General features: G+C 36.7%; 1 protein-coding gene across 1 annotated transcript in view; it reads left to right on the top strand.

The window, feature by feature from the left end:
* Window positions 1-23,235, top strand: part of PLXDC2 (plexin domain containing 2) — a 273,059-nt gene that overhangs the window by 127,449 nt on the left and 122,375 nt on the right. Inside the window, exons 3-4 of the mRNA XM_065050838.1 lie at window positions 18,102-18,248; window positions 23,159-23,228. Coding sequence (XP_064906910.1) covers window positions 18,102-18,248; window positions 23,159-23,228 — 217 coding nt within the window. The remainder of the gene's footprint in view (window positions 1-18,101; window positions 18,249-23,158; window positions 23,229-23,235) is intronic.

Genomic DNA, 23,235 nt, shown 5'->3' with positions numbered 1-23,235 from the left:
ATTTTCAGCTAATGAGACTTTTCAATCATGTTTTTCCATTGGAATTATTGGGAGTTTTGTACCTTCACAGCAGCATCATCCTGGGTCTCTCATCATCCAGAAGCTATTTTAAGATCCACTTGAGCGGAACATGAAGTTCAGGTCTTCATGGACAGCCATAGGAAGTGCATTGTAAATCAGTTAATCACATCTTTGCAGTAGCCAGGGTGGACCCGCTCCAGTATATAGGGAAGATGATAATGGCCAAATTCTCTTTAGAGATGCTGTCTCTCTGGTCCAAGAGCTGAAGTGGTGCAGCCACTAGAGACTCCAGGACATTTGCTGTTGCTCTGCACAGTGCTGTTTTACTTCCTCTAGTTATTTAGCAGTGTGATTTGGGACAGAACTCATGCAAAATGATGGACGTATTCAGGTTTTTTTTGAACAAAGATGTTCTCTTTAACTGGACTCTGTGGAAGTTTAACTGCATTGCAAAGACTAACTGAAGTAGTGGCTATAGTTATTTGATGTGCAGGACCTTCAGAAATGAGCGGAACCTTGGGATGGAAAAGATGACTTCCAAGGCCCATTGTGTTGCTGGAGAATAGGAATTTTGTGGTCTACAGGTGCAGTGTTGTGGCAGTAAAAACCCACATTTATTGTTTGTTTATTGTGCTCAGGACATTCAGAAGTGCCTTTTATTTAGAATTAATAGAGCCTAGCAAAGGCAATGTGTGGGGTGAAATTTGTTGCTGCAAACACTGTAAGTCCTTGAAAAAGCAATGAGCATGAAAATACATCTTAATGAATATATCTAGTTGGGCATGTCTTCTTTCAAGCAAGGAGAAAAATAGGATAAACATACTACCTACCTTTCTTCACATATATAAAAGGAATGTATGCACTATAATAATTCACTGTTATTAAGCAAATGACTTTACATGTATTAATATTGTTAAACTCAGATTCATGGTTATGGCAAGACTGACCCTTCTGTTGATCCCTGGAGCACTGCAGATGTAAAGGTAATGAACGTGGGTAGCAGAGGTTCTTGTTGCCTGTTGCTCTTTTGCATTTACTGGAGAAGAAACTGATCTCCAAAATTAACCTAGTATGAATGTTAAGTCCCTAGTATCCACCCCTAAGGTATCCACAAATACATACTATTTTGCCACAGTGCTTGCTAATGTAGACATGGCCACTGAGCACTGGAAAAGGCTTAATAATGCATTAATATATAATTGTGCATTATGTAGATGCTGAATGATAATTTTACCACAGTTTGACGTGTGAACAGTTTTTGAAGTGATATCCTATGATTATGGCTATGTAGAGCTCTGTATAGAGGTGACTCTGCTTTTGTATTTATAGTTTTTGTCTCTTTATCCCAGATCTTCTGTAAAGCATCTCTAGCTGCAGGCTGTATGGAAGATTTCTAGGCACCTTGCTTGGTCCTTTGCTTTACTATTCTCTGTCCCTGATCCTTGTGACTGCTAACTCCCACTGAACAGTACAACACTGAAAAATAAAATACAGAGAAGTTGAAATGGAGCAGTCTCTAATATATAGCTTGTATTGGTGTTAGCAGAAGATGACAAACTTTGCAAAATAACTTTGGGACATATGAATTACTTTTGAATTTGTTGCCACTGTATAGAGATCCTATATCAAAACAACAGTCTTTCACAAACTTCCAATATTAAAAAAGAAATCCAGCAATAACATAATAGATTAAATCATAGTCAAGCTTGAGCTGACTGCAGCCTTGCTAACAGTAAGGTTTTATTGCTTTGCACTATGAAAAGAGTGAGAAAAACATAATTTTCCACATAAAGTTTTAGAAGAGAATGAATGATTGCAACTGTATGACAGGAAAAGATCCTGTTCCAAGCAAGAAACAGCCAAGTTTGATTTGACTGAGCATGCTTAACATGCTGTATCTTACTTTCTTCACTTCTCCCAACATACTACTTGTGAGCATAGAAAATTGTGGCTATTTCAGTACAAAACAGATTTATTTTTTAGGTAGTGAAGTGCTTAATTTATTCCTGTGGATCTCACTGATATCTCCCACTGTGTATTTCTTTTAACCAAAACAGACTTGTTGCTAACTGAAGACACCTTTCTTCCTTTTCTGTCCTTTCTTTAGTTTCTCTAGATGCTGTTTGAAATGTAAATTTTAGCAATTCCTGTAGTTTAGACCCAGGAAGTGTCTTGCCCCTATCAGAACACTGCTGGTGGATTTCCTACTGGCAACAATCTTCTGCTGAATTTTGTATTTTCTCCCAGAGTTTCTGCCCAGAAAAAGACTTCTACCTTATCAGTCTCAGTCAGTAATGGAAGTGAAGATGTGTGATTTTGACTGGCAAAAACAACAGAAGAGATTGAGTTTTACAGCCCTTGGGATTCGAGAGCAATTACTCTCATCTACTGACAGCAGTGTCAGCGTGTCCACTGCTGTGTTCTCACTGCAAATCTGAGCAAGGAAAAAAAAATAATGGTTAAGATTAAATTTCACTCAGCTGGACAAATGATAAGGCAGTCCTGTGATTACGGCTCTAATGGACTGTATTAAAAGTGGAAAAACTTCTCCATTTATAACTGAAGCCTCAAAACTAAACAACATCACAGTCGCACAGTGAGCTGTCAGTTTGGCCAAGCCTGCCTCTGTCTATTCCTATTTTTTCTTTTCTCTTTTTAAACCCAATGCTTTAATGCCAGTTATATTTAAAAGATTTAGGAATAAATAGCAGTGTTACTTATACTGCATTCTAAAACCACAGTCCTTCCGAGTTACTAAGAAAAATGTTCTGCATTTAAGAAAAAATATGTATTAACATGTAAGTTTAACAAGTATTTCTGTTTTCTTTCCTCATCCCGATGTGTGAGAGAGACATGCTTTACTTCTAAACTCTGTTTCCTGACTTGCCATCTCTTAGAGCCTTTAATTATCTGTGTAGAGTTGCTGGCTTGTTTATCTTTTGAATTTTATGTTCAAAAATTTTGCTTAAATAGTGTTTATATCTTCCTTTCTCTTTTGGAGATCCTTGGCAGCGCAAGAATGAATTCCATGGATGACATTTTGATATATTCATTCAGTGTAATAAAAACAGGGATGCTATTGATCTCTGCATCATGACAGAATTCATTTTTAATGCATAGTCACATTTTAAAGTGGATTATAAAGTATCAAAACAGTGCATATTCAGTAGAAATGTTTAACCAGATTTTAGGTTTTTAATTTTTATTAGATTAAAACTTACAACTGAGGAGGAATGAAGCTTTGCAGAGCACAGATTTGTCACTGGAGTTCACTGATTCTTTAGGGATCAAAAGAGCAGTACTGCTATTCTGAAATCTGTATTTGCAAAAAGCCATGTGGGAAAACAAAACAAACAAACAAACCCAAACAAAACAAACACTTGAAAAGCAAAAGAGACAATCGGTTTTATCTTTGATGCCTATTTTCTAACATTGATTCATTTTGGGAACAGATCATAGACTGTATTACTGAGCTCAAATAATATTGAGCACTTGCCTTAAATAAGGGAAATGGCAAATTTTGTTTTAAGATAATTTTAAGTGCTGAATGAAGAAATGCACTTTAACTATTTTAATAACATGCCTGCAGCTCACCCGATCTACTTGCAAGACCTTTACTATAACAAAAGTTGCATTTATTCTTAATTTTAGGGAAGTATATTTTTTTTCTTGTTCACAGTTAATTATTAATATGTTATGTGATTTTTGGTGTATGTGAAGGATTCATTCAAGAGAGGGAAGGAAACTTTGGGCTCCTGCAGTAGACTTGCAAATATTTTTTCACAATCTCTGATTAACCTTTGGTCCTTTAGTATAGATAAAGCTTACTGACATTTACAGGGCCCAAACTACTGTGCCTAAAAACTGTGGTTTTACAGTTGAAGGTGGTATGACATTGTGAATGTATCTTTTGCTTTTGTATGTAGCAGAATATTTTGATGTGATACTTTTGTTGTAAGAGAACTAAAATTTTTCTTAAATGATATAGTAATTAAGGCTAAGATGTATAGGATTTTCTTGTGGTAGTTCTGAACAACTTTTATTACTCTGTTATCTGAAAAGGTTATTATTGCTATTTTAAAATGTTTTTATTCACACTCCTCAAGAGTTTATTTCAGAAAATTACTTCATTACTTTGGAGATTATGGAGATGGAGAATGTAATTTATTTTCAGAAAAATCATATCTCTTTTCAAACAGCATCAAGGGGAAAAAAAATGTTCCACACTTCTTCATATGATGTTAGGGAAAGTGTTTGAACTATCACAAAAAGCAAGCTGCTTCAAATGACATCCTAAGTCAAATTCAAATTTCTGTTAATTACTGCTAAATTCACTATTAATCTGCTTTTTAATAGTGATAAAGAAGAGTCCGAAAGTGAATTTATCTGGAAACAGAACAATTCAGACACAAAACATCCTAGTCCTCTCCTCTTACTAAATCATTTCAAACCGTATGTCACCTGCAACTAGAATTAGAATCTGGGGCAATCGTTAATTTACTGACTTTTTTTCCACTTTTCCAGCTGAGTTTTCCACTAGTGATGTCACACTATCTGCTCAGTAGACTTATCAATCACTGTCTTGTTTTCTTTCAAGCTTTCAGTTGCACAGTGGTAAACTAGACAAAAGACTCATATCTTTTTGTACTTTTTTTTTTTTAAATCATTTCAGTTGAAATAGACCCTCAGGATCATCAAGTCCAACCATAACCTAACTCTGGCACTAAACCATGTCCCTAAGAACCTCATTTAAATGCCTTTTAAACACCTCCAGGGATGGTGACTCCACCAATTCTAATGCCTGACAACCCTCTCTGTGAAGATTTTTTTTCTAATATCTAATTGAAGCCTTCCCTGACACAACTTGGGGCCATTTCCTCTTTTTCTATCACTTGCTGTTCGGGATAAGAGGCCAACGCCCAGCTCACTACAACCTCCTTTCAGGCAGCTGTAAACAGTGATAAGGTCTCCCCTCAGCCTACTTTTCTCCCCTCAGCCTACTTTTCTCCCCTCAGCCTACTTTTCTCCCCTCAGCCTACTTTTCTCCAGGCTAAACAGCCCCAGCTCCCTCAACCGCTCCTCATCAGACTTGTGCTCCAGGCCCCTCACCAGCTTCGTTGCCCTGCTATGCGCTGTCTCTAGTACCTCAAAGTCTTTCTTATTATGAGGTGCCCAAAACTGCATTGCTTACTTAAACTGAGGTAATCTTGGCACTTGTACTGGGTCTTGCTGCAATCTTCAGCTGGACCAAATTCATTACCAGCTCTTCAAGTAGTGTTGTAGTAATGAACCTGTCAACTTTTCCATTATTCTTAATCTAAACTCAAGGGGTGATGATTCTACTAATAAAACAAATATAGATGAAAAAGGCAAAGGCTGAAGGTGAGATTCATTCTCTATGTCTTTTAAACTTGGGAGGGGGGAGTGAGGAGAAAGAAAAACCAAGTTTTTCCACTCCTAAGTAAGGGAATTCACAGTTCTCTGTGGTAATCCTGACTTCATTTCCACATGCTTAGCTATGTTGGCACACAAGGCATTTAATTTAATATGCTCATGATAATGAATTTTTATAGCAAGAAAGGAGACGGGGGATTCAGAATTTAATGGAATCTGCCTTTGAATTTTCTTTATGATAAAATTTTACATTTCCATATCCCTCTTCATCTCCAAGTTCCTAAAGCACATTACAATTATTCCAGAATCCCTGAACTCATCACTGAAAAGAGCTACGAGTGGTATCAACAGACCTTGTACATTCTTTCTGAAGTCATTATTTCAGTCATATATGCCTCAGCCCTTGCTTGCAGAAGTTGGCTGAAAATAGTTTCAGCTGGTGAAAACTGAATATTAGTGTGACTGTGAAGACTGGGAAGGTCTCTTATTTCCAGTCACTTTCATTTTGACCCTCTTCACCACGTGCACCCTAGAATACCCTTCTAAGGAAGACTTGTATTGATCCAGTCATGCAAAAAGCTGAGGACAATGCTCATTTCAACCCATGCAAAACAACAGCCCTAGCTAATATAACAGCACACAGCAAATTGTACATAGCTGGTTTGGAGCAGGGAGCGAGGATGAATATATTACTGAGTCGTTAGTGCAGGGTAATTTCAGTAGGTAAGTAAAAAGTTGTTACGCTAAGCCACATAATTCCAGTTTGGATAACACCAGTCCTTGGGGATAGATTTTCAAGGCTGTAGGAATCTGGCTGACATTGATGAATTACTTCATGCCACTCTGAAAAATCTTTCGTGTTTGTGTAATATGGGAGAGTTGATTTTCTGTTATCCCAAAACAGTAACAACTTGGCATGTAAGCATGTACATCATTTGAGATTTGGTCAGACACTTCCTTTGACTGTGTGTAAATTTAGTAATTATAACTTGAGAGATTTCAGCATGCCTTCATCGTGATTGTGTGAGCTATACAGATTTTTTCAAACAGAATAATAAATAGGGCCAAAGCTCAGAATTCATATCAAGAGAGGGATCAGAGTTAAGAAAGTTTCATTTGTAAAATGTCCATTTGTCCTTCCAAAAGTGCCAGCTAAATTCTATCAACTGCTGAAGAAAATGCTGATGAAACACTTTTAATAGCTGTAGAATAAATGAATAAGGAATTAAAATAACAGGGTGGGGTGGGTTTTTTTTGTCATTTTCTTTCATCTGTAACACTTGTATGCATTCATGTTCAGCATGTCTAGATTTTCACAGACTATCAATAAGAAAAGAGTATATTTACTTCTAGAACACAAAATTGGCAATGGAGATTTTGGAGAGTCTGCAGTAAATAGCAATGTGAACAACAGAGAGAAAACAAACAAAAAAAACCAAACAGCAAGGCTTCACATATTCACCAGACTTTTAAGGGGCACAACATTTAACAGAAGAGATGTGACAGGGTTACTTGGAGGTTTGCTTCATGCATGTATCAAGCTGCATGAGTTTTCAAGAGTTCCTATTAAAATATTTAAATAAATGAAAGCATCTCTGTCTTAGCGTACTCTTTCTGTAGCCTTAGCAACAAAAGTGTTAGGAAGAGGGAGAAACTGCAGACTGAAATCCTATCTGTCTGATCTCACACAGATGAAGCAGTAAAATGCCATGATCTTTTGGAGGCATTCTCCTTTTGCTCCAGTTCTGACAGCAAAACAAGCAGCTTTCTTGGGCTCTTCCTGCCTCAGGCAAAGTGCAGATACCTCCTTCCCCGTGTATGATAGGAAAAGTGCCTTCCAGTCCTGTAACAGGTATAATCTGGCTCAAAAGTGCTACCACTGAATTCAGCCATAACCAGGAGTGGGCCAACAATGTGATGTCCATACATCAGCAGCCTTGTGGGTTGCTCAGTTATACCCTTGTGGAGTATAACTGACTGGCTGACACAGTGGTTTACAGCAAGATTGGTGAGGATGTTTGTGACATCTTCCTTCCATAGTTATAAGCAAGTGCCCTAAATGTCCCTATTTGTTTAGAAAACAAAATCCCAATACTTAGAGTTGTACAATGGATGACTATGTAGTTGAATGAAATTGTAAGTTATTTCTGAGAAATTTCATTCTGTTGAAAAAGCAATTCATGTGCTATATAGCTGGACTACAGTTATATTAATGTGAGAAAAGGCTTTGAGTGTGTTTTTCCAACAAAAATAGAAATAGAACATTTGATGCTATTATCTAGTCATTAACATTGTATAAATTATGACTTCCTTGTATTATTATTATTATCTTCATGGTACATGTCAGGCATATTACTCCCTCACCTTGGAAATCAAAGTAATTTCTTAAATACAGTGCATAAATTTGATTCTTACATAAACATTCAATTAAAGGTGGCACACATCTGTATACTGTTCTAATAATGTATATGAATTTGTATAAAATACTAGCCTGTTTTTGATATTTATGAAAGGCTGGAGTTTGTAGAGGTGGTTTTCTTTTTTAGTTGCAGTTAATACTGAATTTGAAGGTGAAATTCAGCTCTGCAGTTTGGTTGCATAAGTACATGAAGTATGTGCAAACACTTGCATGTGAGGTAAACTATGCTGTCATAGGTGGTGGAAATTTAAGGTGAAATTCAGTTGCATAGCTATAGGTTTCTGGTATAATTTTAGGCATTGTGGTTTTACTGAATGGTATGTTACTCCTCCTGTAGAATATGGGTCTGCTGTAGGTCCTGGATCATACCTGCAAGTCTCAAATGGCCATGGGGTCTTCCTGTGCTTAGGCAACTTCTGCATCTCATCTGTGGTCAGTACAGGCAGTGCTGTCAAGATGAGTATTTGTTTTGCTCTAAAGTGAACCTGAAAGCTTGCTGAGCTTGCTGACAAACCTTCATTGACAGCATTTACTAGGTCTGTGGTTCTGATAATGAGAGCTTAGAAACCTAGCTCTTATGCAGACAGCTGCAGTGCCTAACCTGAAAACCACCCTGTTCAGCTACTTATTCGTTTATCTAAAGCTGAAGTGAAAAGGCCAAGATATTCTTTACAGATATACCAACAACAAGAAATGCAAGTAAAATCTCATGTATTCATCTTTCTCTGTTTTTCAGTGGTTAGGAGGAGATATATGTGTTTGCCATCACCTTTTTTTGCTTGAAATTATGAAAAGACACCCTTCAAGTAAAAAGTAATTCTGTAGCACCTTGTGTTTTACCTGCTAGTGTCCTGTATTTAGCTGAAAGCCAAAAATGGAAGTAGAAGTTTATAAAACTTTCCCACTTTGAATAACTCTACTTCTAAAGAGCAACAGAGAGTTGGAAATTATATACAAGAAAAAAATCATCTATCAAAAAGAAAAATAATGTGTTAGTGTAATTTTGAAATATTTGAAAATAATGGATCAACTGGATGCCGGGTTAACTTGAAAGCAGTTGTGCTTTTCAGAGACAGCAGAGGAAGGATGTTATTTAGCATGTTGATCTTGTCTGAGGAACTGCAAAGTGCTCAGAGTGTCTCCACTGAAAAAAGCAAGAGTGCAGATCCTGCAGAAAGCTTGTTTGGAGTCTGATGTTATGCAAAGGGAGTGATTTGAAAGTGCCTGTCTAGCCAACATGTACCTCATCAAGCATCTCAATTAAATAGGATGTCTTGCAGTTGTGGCACTTATATTAATATGAGACCTCTCAAGGGATTTATTTATTTATTGAGCATTACTGCAATATCAGGTAAAGAAGCATTTATCTGACAAGTCCTTAAAAAATGCAGCTAGTGAGAACAATTTGTTATAATTGTACATCATATTCAGTATTCTTGTATAGAATAATCTGGCTGAACTGCACTTACATATGTACATAGAAAAACATGCAAACAAAGCAAAATGCATACTTTTTCCAAAACAAAGCGTGAGCTTTCCAAAGAGCAATAGAAATCGGGGCTACAGCATAACCACTTCAATCATCACTATCTTATCCTTCTCAGACATGAATGGTAATCTTGAAAGTTTGCATATTGGTGATGTATTTCAGCCAGTCCTGTCTTTTAGTCACTGAAGAATCAAGTGTGTTGTATGTGAGAGCTAAAAAAAAAGTGCTCTGGCTGAACAGATGAACAGTTTAAACTGAGTGTTAAACTGGCAAAGACTGGTGCTCAATGAGGTGAGCATAAGACACCTTTAAAAGCTTCAAATTATGTTTTATCCCCACAGGTAAAAAGCTACCACATTAATAAAATCATGTTCCTGCCTGTCTCAACTCAGTATCAGTTGTGTGTGTTCTTACAACTGATTGCCCTACGATTTCAGCTGTGAGCCCTGATGGATCCCTGAGTCACACTATTAACTGCTCGGGAACTATGGCACACACCAGCTTCCTTCACTGTTCTACATAAAACCCTGATCAACTACAAACTGTTTTAATCCTCCCATCCTCTTGACATATGCCCTTCAGATATTTGTAAGCATTTATAAGATCCCCTCTCAGCCTTCTCTTCCCCAGGCTCAACACACCCAGCTCTCTCAGTCTTTCATCATAAAAAAGGTGATCTAGGCCCTTAATCATCTTCGTAGCCTGCTGCCGGACTCCCTCCAGTAATTCGTTGTTCTTTAACTGGAGATCCCAGAACTGGATTAAGTACTCCAGTTGTGGCCTCACCAAGGCAGAGTAGAGGGGAAGGATAACCTCCCTCGACCTACTGGTCACACTTTTTCTAATGCACCCCAGGATACCATGGCACGTTGCTGACTCATGGTCAACCTGTTGGAAATCAGAACTCCCAGGTCCTTCTCTGCAGTGCTGCTTTCCAGCAGGTCAACCCCTAACCTGTACTGGTGCATGGGGTTATTCTTCCCCAAGTGCAGGACCCTACACTTGCCCTTGTTGAATTTCATCAAGTTCTTCTCTGCTCAGGTCTCGTTGAATGGTAGCACAGCCTTCTGGTGTATCAGCCCTTCGTCCTAGTTTGGTATCATCAGCAAACTTGCTGAGGGTGCACCCATTCTCTTCATCCAGGTTATTGATGAACAGGTTGAACAGAACTTGACCTAATATAGACCCCTGGAGAACCCCACTAACTACAGGCCTCCCGTCAGACCATTGATCACAGCTGTTGGTTATATTCCACACAAGAAGTGAATCTTCAAATAGCTAAAATACTAAATCTTTAAAAACTAAGTTGACAAAAATGTAACTATTTGTGGCGTTATCTGGACACAAGAGCCCCCAAGAATGGGGCTGGTAACAGACGTTGGGTCATAACCACTGATGCCTGTAGTCTAGGCCTGGGTCTTAGTTTTTTAGAAATTACACATTAGTAATTTATACATATCTACAAATCAGAAAATAAACTCTATAACATGTTTCATAATTAAACCATAATCAAATTGCTGCTAGCTGTTTTCATGGTCATTTTATTGCAACGGTTCCTATTGTTTTCTTTTAGTGGAGAGGATGCTGCAGAGCAGTCAATAAATGCTTATTTTGAGAATGTAATTTCTCAAATCCCCGCTCCAGCAAATTAGGAACAAAACTGCATTAAAAATATTTTGCTACTGTAATTGGTTTTTTGAGTGACTTGGTGATTTGGCTTTTTTCATCTCTTAAGTAAGGCATTGCAGAGACTTCTGCTCTTTTGAAGCTTGTCTCTTATGACAAGACAGTCCATGGGGCTTTATAGGACTGCTGTAATGACCCCTAAATAGGCTGACAGTTTTATAGCAGTCCCCAAGAGGGAAGCTTCCTTTCAAAAGCATCTGAATATCATGAAAAAGGCAATGACTCCACATTGACTTTTCACAAAGCTGGGAAGACTAAATGGCTTTTTGGATTAATAGCAGGTTTATGGCATCCTCCTCTGCCAGACTGTCTGTCAGTGTGTGACTCCCCATTACAGGTGCTGTCAAGTGTTCGGAAAAGTGCGCTTTGAAAACCTGGCAGTTTAAGATGTTGTAGAGCTGAGTAAAGCCTTGTGTGTACATAGGGGCAAGAGCTGAGAGCTAAATGTTTTTGTTTCATCCCAGCTGATGACATAATTCAGTGTTTACAATAACAACCTTCAGATGTAAATCTGTGAGATTCTGGGCAAAGTGACTTCCATACTGGCTATAGTTAAAACCTGAGTTTGAGGACTCCTGCACACACACACAATGGGCTTTCCAGACACACTTGAAGTGTGAGATGAAGTTCTTTATCTCAGTGCACACAAAGGATTTCCGCCTATGTTAGATTGGGTTCCCCTCATTCATTAGACATGATACAGGCTGTTAAAAATGGATTCTGCTAAGGCTTGTCTAATCAACAGTCATGTTTGCAGCCTGTCTTCAGGTTTCTGCTGATTGTTGAGTGGAATAAGTATGGTATGTCCATATATATTTATATTTTTCCTAAGTTCTCACCACACTAGATAGATAATAAAGAAAAAAAAATAAAACAACAACAACAAAAAAAACAACAACAACAACAACAAAACAAAACAAAAAACCCACAAAAAAACACAAGAGAACAGCTTGTACCTTTGTCATTGTGGAAGCAACAAGGCAGTTTTCTAAATTGTGTGTTTCCTCAGTAGACATTCATAAGGGACAAATGATTTTGTTAAGAAAGAGAGTTTAGTCTTGGTACAAAGTGCTTATGAAATGAAATCAGTACTTCTGAGCATCAGAGAACCACTCATAACAATTCAGCTTCCTACGTAGCAGCCACTATATATAACCTCTGAAACACTTTCATGTGGTAGTTCACATCTAGCTTATCTACTGAAATTAGAGCTTTCATGTTCTGAGAGGCCAGTTCAAATTAAGCATTCCTCAGGGTTCTGCGGTTATCAGATCCCATAAAACTGTAAAATTCCATCATAACATTGCTATGTTATGATGATGATTACAGTACTCTGTATTAAAGTGCAGTTACACAGCAGCAGCATGCAAAGTGTCTCCTCCCTCATTTTCTCTGTCCTTAATCTTCCCATTAGGACCCCATCTCAGGATAAATTATCTTTTTTCATACTCTCTCATTTCTTCTGCTAATGGCTATTAGACCAGGGATAGTCTCTACACGTCTTTGCCACCTACCTCTGCCTCATTCAGTGCCTGCCTAAAGAAAAGGTAAATAAATTAGGAAATTCAATTGTAACACTATGCACACGTGCTTCCTCTTCCCAGGTAACACAGAGTGTGGCCAAGTGTCTCTCCCACCCCTTCTCAGGGCTCAAGCACATGCTGGCTGGAAGAGGTTTTCCATCAGCTACAATGCCGAGCCCAGCTGATCTCCTGCACAAGTTGTCATTTCTGTTCTCTCCTGTGCTGTTTTTAGCTGGATGGCACAAACGATGTTCAGAAATCTGACACTAATTTTTTAACAAAAATCTTAAACAATTCAGAAGCCAATTTTAGCTCTATTGAGGGAGGCAGAGATGTGGTAAGAAAGTAAGAAGCATTCAGTGAGGCTGGGTAAGAGTGCAAATAGTTTTGAGAAAGCTGATTTTGTTTTATCTGTGCAGGGCTATCTTGTTGCTGGCTCAATTTAATTAAAAAAAAAAGTGTTGTTTTGTTTTTTCCTCTGCAAAATGAATTCCCAGAACTGCTTTTCTTCATTAGGGAAATTCTTTTAATTGCTTGCTCATTTCCTTCCTCTGAATTTCCCAAGAAATATTTTATTATTATCTTTGCATTCTCCCTGAAACATAGTCTGTTTTTAAATCTATAACTCCCTGCTTTCGTCTGCCAGTATTTCCTTTTTATTCTACAAATGCAGCTTTTAGAAAGCATAATTGTCTGATTAATTTCATAGGCTATTCATCTATAAGTGCTTAAATTATATTTGGAGTTAAAGGTGACTTTCTGAACTTAGCATTTGGTGATTAATTTCCTCAACACTAATTTTTGAGACAAATACCTGCAGCACTATCAGTTAATTTTAAAACATGTCTAGTCTGTGCCTTAGAAACATCTAGGCAATATGTTAATATGTTTTATTAAAAATAAGATACCAGACCTTCCTTTTACAGTGATAAAATCAGGCATCTATGAAGTCTGACTCCATATCCTTGATGGCTTCAGAGTTTGTTTGTTGTGGTGTTGTCTCAATGGAAGTCTGAAAATGCAGCTTCAATAAATAGAATGTCTGAAGGGACAGCAGTTATCAAATTACATGCAATCTAATTGTCTTCTATTGCTGCTGGCAATGATTCATGACAATTAATTACAGATATCTGAAGATAAGGAGCCTTGGATTACTAGGTTAGTTAGTTTTAATCAGTCATGTCACAGTGTCCCAGGACTGGGAGAAGGCAACCAAAACTTCAGCTATCGACATGTAACTGCTGTTGGGCTGGCTGATCTATGACTTGCTTTGTGAATGTCTTTCTTCTTTCAACCACAGAGAAACTAAGAGTTTCCCTACAGCGTACTACTGTGCAACAGAAGAGCTCATTCCTGGATGCCAGCTGCTTTTCTCTGGTTGATGTTAGTAGTTTGTTTCAGTTACAGCCCCACAGATATATAGATATAGATATATAGATATGTAGCAAAATTTTTGTTCAGTAAGGTCTGTGGTTTGCACCCAGTTGAATCCAGTATTTAAAAACAAAATATTCATCCAGTTCCAGTCAACAGAAGCTTTTAGTTTTAACCTAAATCTTGTTTGATATTATCCTCTGTCCCCTAGAGATTTACAGTACCTTTCAGTTTCTGTTAAAGAAAAAAACGTGACAGGAAGAGAATAAAACCTGTAAAGTCCCCTGACTACTTATGTGATTGCATCGTTGTTAAATCGTGATGTCTTATTTAGTTGAGAGGAAACTTCATTTTTTCATGTCTGTTTCATTAGTATTTTAATATACATCTTTGGCCAGAATTCCAGTTAGTAATTTGAAAGCATTTCAAAGACACAATGTAATGGTTACTTCTAAATATCACACACAGTTACATCATACTACTTTGACTGTGGCAGCTCACCTGGCACATTTGAAGCCTTAAAGTCTTACGGGACAGCTGTTATTGAGGAAATGGGTATGTGATATTTGGACTGTATTTGGGAGTATCTGTATATGTAAGGTATGGAATGGATGTTCAATCATTGAATTTCACAAATACTGAACACCAAGGCTTTAAAGAAGGTTTAATCTTCGGTTGTGCTGAGATTTCATGAACAGTGTATGTGTTCAGCACTCCTGAGAAAATTTAGTTGTAGTTGGAGAAGTATGGGAATATATTCAAGGTGTCATCAGACAATATCCCTTGTGAAAACTGTAAGAAATTAATTTTCTTTACAATCTATGATAAGATAGCATCTCAGCATCGAGGAGTGTCTCAGGTAAAAAATAACTTATTTCCCCAATAGAGAAGAGTTATGAGAAAGGTTCTAATAAATATTGCCCTTACGCGCACAAAGGTTGCCAACTGTAATCCCCACAGCTTGTCCAAAAAATCTCTGGAAAAGTCCTTTGCTTAAAAGCTGTACTTGTCAACATAAAATAGATGCTTTCTGCTTCATATATATGCAGTATTTTGACAGGATTGTATATCTAGAGAAGCATTGTGAAATAACTCATCTCTCCAAAGTACCTGGAAAACAAAGAAAAAAATAAAAATTTTCTTGAAGTAGTAATGGATATGTTCTCTGATTTTCTGCATGTTCTTTCATTCGGTAACATGCTTCTACGTCATTAAAACATACCGTAAATTTGTTTCCTTAATACTTGTATTGAAAGATAATTGTACCTATCTGCAGAAGTGTGCATCTGTGTGTTATGGAAATATTACAATTATTTTCTTAATTCACTCGTTTATATGCAAATTCAGCATAATTTCTGAAACATTTTTCCATCTTCTTATGCATATAGTACTTGTAACGGATGGAATGTATTATGAAGTTGGTGCAATCAACCGAAGCCCATAAAGAGGTCTGTCAGAACAAAAACTCGTAGGTATCTATAGCTACCCAAAAATTTCTCAGCTGTAGAGAAATATTTTATGGAAACTCCAACAATTTCATTTCTATGGTAACACATGTTAAAAACTATGAAGGCAGACACTTGGAATACAAGCATGGATCCTAACCTTACTAAGAGCTCCCGAGCTGCTCAGACCAACTGTAGTATTTAGCTGTGTGTTCATTTTTGTAGTCATACTGTAAATTTATAGATAGGATTAAAAAAAAAATAGGCTGTGAGAGAGAAATAATTAATGGTACATTCATAGATTTAATCTACATGAAGGTTACTAAGCTTTTCCAAGAGCAATTCTGTTTTCTTTCTGTCATCCAAGTAAAAAAGAATTTATTTCCTTCCAGAAGTATCTGAGGTTAATTAACTTGAAATAAACAGTCAAAAAGACTTTTTTGACACAAAATTTGGTGGTTGTTTATACATCAGTGATTCCTCAAATAGTTGAGCTGAAGACTATAATCTGTGTGATTTCCAAGATGTATGGTAGGTCTGCTTCAAGCATGGCTCAATGTACCATGTAAAGCATTCTTACAGAGCAACCAGCCAGGCTGAGTGTTAGAGCTTTCTAGCTGGGCAGGTAGTGCCTTAGCTATTAGTAACTAAGTGGAATAACTTTATTAGTTATGAAAAACTGGAAATGCCAAAACTCTGCACAGTTTTAACTCTACTTTAAATATTGTGTTTTTATCTGAAACAAGCTATTTTGGTAATTATTTCTTCTTCTTTGTCTCTCAGAGCTCTTTCCCTTAGACTTTGTGATGCCTTAAATGCAACTTTTAGTTTCTATGGAAATTCTATCAGAATAACAAATTGGACTAGGACAATACATCTTTGTTGTCAAAAGCTTTTGATTTACTGTACCTCCTTTGTATACATGACAGTAATTGTTTCTTTTGACCATTAAAGAAGCAAAAAAATTGGTAAGGCTGGCTTTTGTCATCTTCCTGACAATATACTTTAAATTATGTTTGCTTGTGTGACTAAAATAGAGCTGCTGAAGTTGCTAGAAGTTGCTTCAAAAGTGTCACTGAGATTTACTGGGCGAGTACATCCTGGCATATAAAGTACAGCAGAAGATATAGAAAATGTCAAGGAGAAAATAACCTGATTGTATCTGCAACAGCTTAAGTAAAACATCAGTAATGGTGTTAATGTAGGATGAAAACCAGCTGAAACAGGATTTATGGCCAATATATTTAACCTAGAACATGAACAGTTTAATCTAGCATATAAGCCCTTGACAACTGTATCTTCAGCTCAGGACCATGTCAGTAGAAATGGGTTTGATACGTTCTTGGGAGTGCGCCATGTGGAGGGGGTGTCAGGTCTGCATGGCAGCACAGTGTGATGCGGGGGTCCCACCCTGCTTGCTGGATACAGGAGGTGCTGCAGGAGAGGAGCTTCTCCATCACTGGAGGTAATTCTAAATCCCCCTTTCCATTTTGTATGCCACTGTTTATTTTCTAAGTTTATTCTAATTTTAAAACATTACCATTGAGGCTTTGTTGATTTTTTGTTTTATGCAGAGGAGAAGGAACAGAGGAAAAAAATGAGAAATACAGCACATACTTTTTAAAAAGTATTATTTGTAGTTATTCAGCAGAATGTTGTCAATGCTGTTGATTTAAATCTTTTATGATAACAATAGCTTGGAAAAAGTTAAGAAAGACTGGGAATCCGGGATGTATTTCATATCTCACCTCACACCATACACTTTTTCTTTCTTTTCACTGTCTTAGGTATTTTTTATGAAGGTACAGATCATCAAAGCTACTGACATCAACAGAAATTTTGGAATTTCCTATACTTAGGTTTTTAAACATTTACTGAACTTTGCATAATAAGATTTCAAAACTTTACTTTTTTTACTGTGCTAAATGTATATGATTTTAAGTATAAACTAATTGCAGTGAGGTTGAGTGGCATGCAATGAGTCTGACATTGAAATAAATAGACATCGTTACCAAGACTTTGTCTTCTGAACCATGGACTTTATTGTGGGATTGGATGTGTGCAAGCCTGATGGGCCACTAGCACAATCTCCCACGGCACATGTAGGGCTCATGTATTTTACCTCTGAATTTGCTGTGATGTGAGCATGATAGCAACTACTGTAATTTCAAAGACCACAAGAACTAGGAAGATTTCTTCCACAAATATATGTGTATTTGTCTCTATCTGAGTGGCAAATGTACCATAAACCAATCTTTTGGAGTTATAAAATGAAATAGCATTTTAAGCCTAAAGCTATTAGGGATTCTTTGGACATCTGTATATAGATATTCTAGTACATGATGTTTAGAAATGTTAAAAATACATTTTTTTAATGTTTTAGCTATGAGTGCTGCTTATGACTTTGTTAGAGCATGGCTGTTGTTACAGGAACTTACTGGCCATCTTGCCTTGAAAGCCATCAAATGTTTTGCCATGGATTTTACTGATGCCGTTATAGGAACTGTATGATTGGGATATGAGAATAGTGCACATTATAGTAATAATAGAAGATGATTGCATGAGGTAACTGTTTGCCTTGCTAACTGCATATGGTTAGGCGCAGAGCTGTCTTCCGCAACGCATTTACAATGTGTGCCTTTTTCTTCATTGTTGACATGCAGTGTAGTCTTTTCTGCTGCTTCCAGGAGCAACAGGACTCAGTCTTCCATGCTAGTTTTTTTTTTTTTTTTCTTTTCTTCTCCTTTTAGGAGGATACCGATCATAATTATTATACTTCAAGGACATATGGCCCATATGATTCTACCAGCCGGGATTTGTGGGTCAATATAGACCAAATGGAGAAAGACAAAGTGAAGATTCATGGGATCCTTTCCAATACCCATCGGCAAGCAGCAGTAAGTTATTACACCTTTTTCCTCATGGACCGATGTGGATATTTTTCATCAGTGAACAACACAGTAGTATTATTAAGTATTGAGATTACTGTTCACAGAGCTTTACCTTTGAATTTTAGTTAAGCTATGAAAGTTTGCACAGTGTTGCTATCAAATGATTCCAAGTTGCCATTTTGTACCTTTTGCTATAACAGTCCTTCAGAGATGCCTTTACAGATATATTAAATTTGCCTCTGTTTTTAAGGATCACAAGGTATCAAACAATAAACTAGTTGTGTTGCTGAAGTCAGAGAGAATTGTACAACTGAATTCAATAGCAACAGAACTGGGTTCAGGATTAAGTTGCTGAAGTTTCAGTCTCCCATGGAGCATATCTATGTTTGCACTTCCATTCTGTATAATGCGTCTCACTTATTTTTGGTTTTGGGAGAAGTGATAAAACTCCTGACAAGGTCATAAGGTAACAGAAGTGATAGAGGGGATCACAATTTTTGGGTGTCAACAAATAAATATCATGTAAATACCAGTGTTGTTTAACTTATTGTAATCATACTGCATGGTAAAATGTGTATGAAAATAGTGGTCATACACACTTAGAAGTGAAATTGAATACTGCATGAGTTATAGATTCTTGGATCTCTGCTGTGGCTGGAAACTGCATACACAGAAGAGCCAATATTAGCACAAATAAAATAGAGAAAATTACAACTCAGAATTGTGGTTTATGAGATTCTTGTTTCATCCATTCACCAGCTTATCTCCTAAAAAATATCCATTGTTTTCCCCCATTTAAAAATAAACTTTAGTTAATGCCTTATTTAAAAGTTGTACAGTTTTTAAAGATGCAGGTGTGTTTAACAGTTTTAAAACTCAAAGAAAAGCCAAGTTTATTTCATCATTTCTCTCAGTTTATCTGTTATCTCCCTGGCACCAGCCAGGTGACTGGCTCAGAGGAATGTAAGCAGCAGCAAGAAGAAATACTGTGGTATTTAGCTCAGAATACAAAGAGCAGAATGGAGTGATAAATCCACTACATGTGACTAACAGAGTCCAATACATAAAATATATTCTTCATAGTCAAAAAGACTGTAAGGAGCCAGGAATAATGCAAATCCAGAGGGTTCAGGCAGTTATATACCTTTGGGGTAGATTTAATAAAACACTGTATCAGCTCTTTTCTTAGGACAATTTGTTTCTAACAAGAAAAAAGTCTCAAGGTACCTAAAAGTAAGAATCTGTATTGTCTCCCTTGCCTTCTTCATCTGGAATCCTGGTGCTCTGTGTTGAGGGAGAGAATGGAAACACACAAAAAATGTAATAAAGGAACTAAAAATACCTATATGAGGTAAAACATTTTTCCCTAATAAAAGTTATTTTTGAGGCTTGAGACCTAAACGTTAGTGAAGTTCTTTTGAGAATTTTTAACCTATTATTTAATGATTAGTGAAGACTGCACCCTTCCATGCCTTTGTTCTGAGCACTTTTATTTCCAGTTGGATCCCTGAGATTATACACTTAAAAATGTCAGTTCCAAGGGGGACGTTTTGTTGAAGTCGTTGAACCAGAGGTTTAAAATTAAATGATGCTTTTGGTCTGGGTGTGGGATCAATGTGGAGGACCATTCAGTATGGCAGAGGGGAGCTTGGCAGCAGGAGGTCTTCAACTCTTTCTCCCCAAAACAAGTGCCCACTCTGCCTTTTTGTCAGTTCTGTCAGAGAATGCTGTGGTCCCAATTTAGCACGCTGATATCCATCTGTTTTCATACTTACACAAATATCTTGGACTGTGAACTCAAGTGGCTGCAGCCATGTCTACATGCTGTTTTCAGAGCTTTGTTTTATGTCCCGCCTGAAGGATGAAAAATACCAGTGAGTCATCCTGTAAGGCTTTATATTTTATTTATGGCTCTATAACTGATTTCTTGTATGTGTCCAAGCAAACAACACCCATGTGTAATCCCATGTGTAATATGCAAAAACATAAAAAAAAAAAAATGTATTCTCTATAACTGTATAACAACTGTAGAGTCCTATGTTCTGAGGAGATCATATGTAACTAAGCAGCAATTTCTTCCATACAGATAATATTTGCCATTACACTTTTAAAAAGAGCATTTTGTACATCTTTCAGTGACTTAATGATTTATGTGCTGATAGTTTCTAAAGATTATTCTCCAATTTGACAGTAGAACAAGGAGTTAAATTACTAAGTATTAATGATTTTTTCTAATCATGTCTGGGATTCTTTGAATGCTAAATTTGAATGCTGAATTTCTGTGTTTTTCTTCATTTGGAAGCATGTAATCCTAGGAGTTCCCAGAAGCTGCCAATTGGTTTTGCTTCTACAGGAAAAAGTAATAAAGATCCATGAGATGGTTTGGCTCTATAAAAAGCATAGTCATTGTTTGAGGAAAGTAACACACAGATATTAATGGAGCAATTAAAATGCCTAGTACTACAGGATTTATATCACTAATAGTGGGTTGTGGGTTTGGGTTTTTTTTTTCAGTATATTATCACCATCTTTTTATAGTAAAACTTTAGGTGTGGCTTGGATGCTCGGTGTGTTTAGGTTAGATATCTAATAGCTGATTACTCAAACACTGAATTAGATACAGGGTCACCTCATACTTGCGAAGCTCAATTCCCTTTCCTGTCAGGTCATTCTATCATTCATGCACGGAGAAATAATTTTTATTCCAGTGGTTTGAAAATTCTGGTGTTCTTTCTGAAAAAGGAGAAATGCTTACTGGTGGCAGAAGTAAAAACACTTTTCTTTCTAGTGGCTGTTACAACATTACACTTTAAAACAGTCGTTAAATCTTTTGGTTCTTTATTACAGTATTAGGTTAAACAGTTGTCTATATTAAACATTTTTACCTTGCCAGAACTTAAGGCATCATTTTTTGATTGAAGTCAATAGGAGAGGTATATCTGGCTTGAGAGAGGATAGAAACAAACATTTTTATTGCAAACATCTTTATACTAATATTAATGTTATAGCTCTTTAGAAGAGTGTTAAGGTGACATAGTTATCTTTTGAAGCAGTTTAAAGCTTATCATGTTATTACGTAATAGGTAAAATGAAAAATACTGTATAAAGGAAAGAGGGAAGGTTTGGTCAGAAAATTATGTTTTTAACAGTGTTTGGTAGAGCAAGGGCTTAATTTAAATGGAGAGCATACATAAACATAGCATACACCTCAGCAGTGAAAACTTCATAACATGGAAAAAAATTATTTGTTTAGGTGAATTCATGACCTGTCTTTTGCTTATGCCATTTTGATTAGAAATGTTCAGTTGTATATCATATTTATATATATATCTATCTACAGAAAAGGTCATTAGAACCTACTCAGTCCAATTAACACAATGCAAATGGATTTTGCATTCTAATTAAAAACAAACAAAAAAGTGCTAATAAATTCTGTCAAAATTCTGACTTCCACTTGAGTGGAAAGAAAATCTAATTTAAAGTTACTGTAAATCTTCAGCTGTTAATTTCATGCTAAATAATTCTTTAAGCATTTCTGGTGGATGTAAATATGAATCTCCATGAGAGAACAAATACTCGGATATAATCCAAAAATAATAATAAAGCCAGGATAGAAATAATGGTAGGGAAAATAATATTTTTGTTGGGTTTTTGTTGTTGCTTTTGGGTTTTGTTTGTTTGGTTTTTGTTGTTGTTTTGTGGGGTTTTTAGTTTAGCTTTGTTGTGGGTTTTTTGTTTTGTGTTGTTTGTTTGTTTGTTTTTTTTATGTAGGGACCTTTTCTTAAGTGGAGACATCAAAGGTTAGGATTGAGGGACAGTCACCAACAACCCATCTTCATACGAATTTTTACTGTAGTAACTCCTCCTAAATAACAGATAATAATGAGCTGCATACCCAGTTCCTGTTTGCACTTTGAACCATTATGGAAGTGATGCTTTTTTAATGGGATATTACATTTAAACAGTGAAAAGACCTTACTGAGTTTTCAGCATTCCTTTGTGTCATGGCTACTAATTTGTTCAGAGTTGAACCAGGTGGCACGCTAGGTGATGATAATGGGTGGCCACAATAATCAGTGAGCTTTGGGAAAGGAGTGGAATAGGTGGGAGAGAACCATGGGCAGAGAGGCAAAATGAGTTGGCATTTGAATTATGCTTTATGAAGAGCTTAGTGAGGTAAAGAGTCTCCAAATTACAGTTTTCTGTTGTGAATTCAGCTGATAGACAACAGTCACCTATAGGCTCACACTGGGGGGAAAAAGATTTTTTTTTCCTTTTTTATTTTGTAGTAAGTACCTTAAGTAGCACTTGTTAATATTTCTGTTGAATATTTCTTTACAAAACATTTCAGCTCCTAGTTAACAGCATAGATAGGTTTAGGAACCAATGTCATGTGGAACTGATGGAGGAATTGCCTGCCTTCCAGTGACCAGCCTTCATCAGATAAGCACTCAGATAGCAGTAGGATGTCAGGGAAAGCACTTGAATTTGAAGGAGCATTTGGCAGAGGAGAAAACCACCTGTAGCCAAGGCAGTGACCATCATATAGAACTTACTTATTGCTAAGGCCTTAAATATTGATGGCTCCTCTTAAGGAAAAGCTTTTTAGGAAGTTTTTTTTAGGAAAAGCTCTACGAATTGTTATTAATGACATTCTTATGACAAAGTTATAGTGTCTGTTGATGTATTTTATTTTCTAAAGTCTTCAGTTACAAAGATCCACTGCTTTCAGGTGTTTAAGTGCTATACAGGGTTGTTTTCAGTTAGCTATTGGCAATTCCAAATTAAGAATAGCAAGGTTCCAGCTTGCTATAAAAAACAATGAAACGGGTGTTTGAAGGGGAGGACTGTTCATTTTGTTTTCTCTTACCTTTCTGCACAATATTGATTTTATTTTCTGGTGTTGTTCCTTTCAGAGAGTGAATCTGTCCTTCGATTTTCCATTTTATGGTCATTTTCTACGTGAAATTACTGTGGCAACTGGGGGTAAGTG

This window comes from Columba livia, chromosome 2 (genome assembly GCF_036013475.1).
Source record: "Columba livia isolate bColLiv1 breed racing homer chromosome 2, bColLiv1.pat.W.v2, whole genome shotgun sequence".
In the NCBI taxonomy this organism is placed as follows: Eukaryota; Metazoa; Chordata; class Aves; order Columbiformes; family Columbidae; genus Columba; species Columba livia.
Note: the sequence above shows the minus strand (reverse complement) of the source record. Positions and strands in the feature narration are given on the sequence as shown.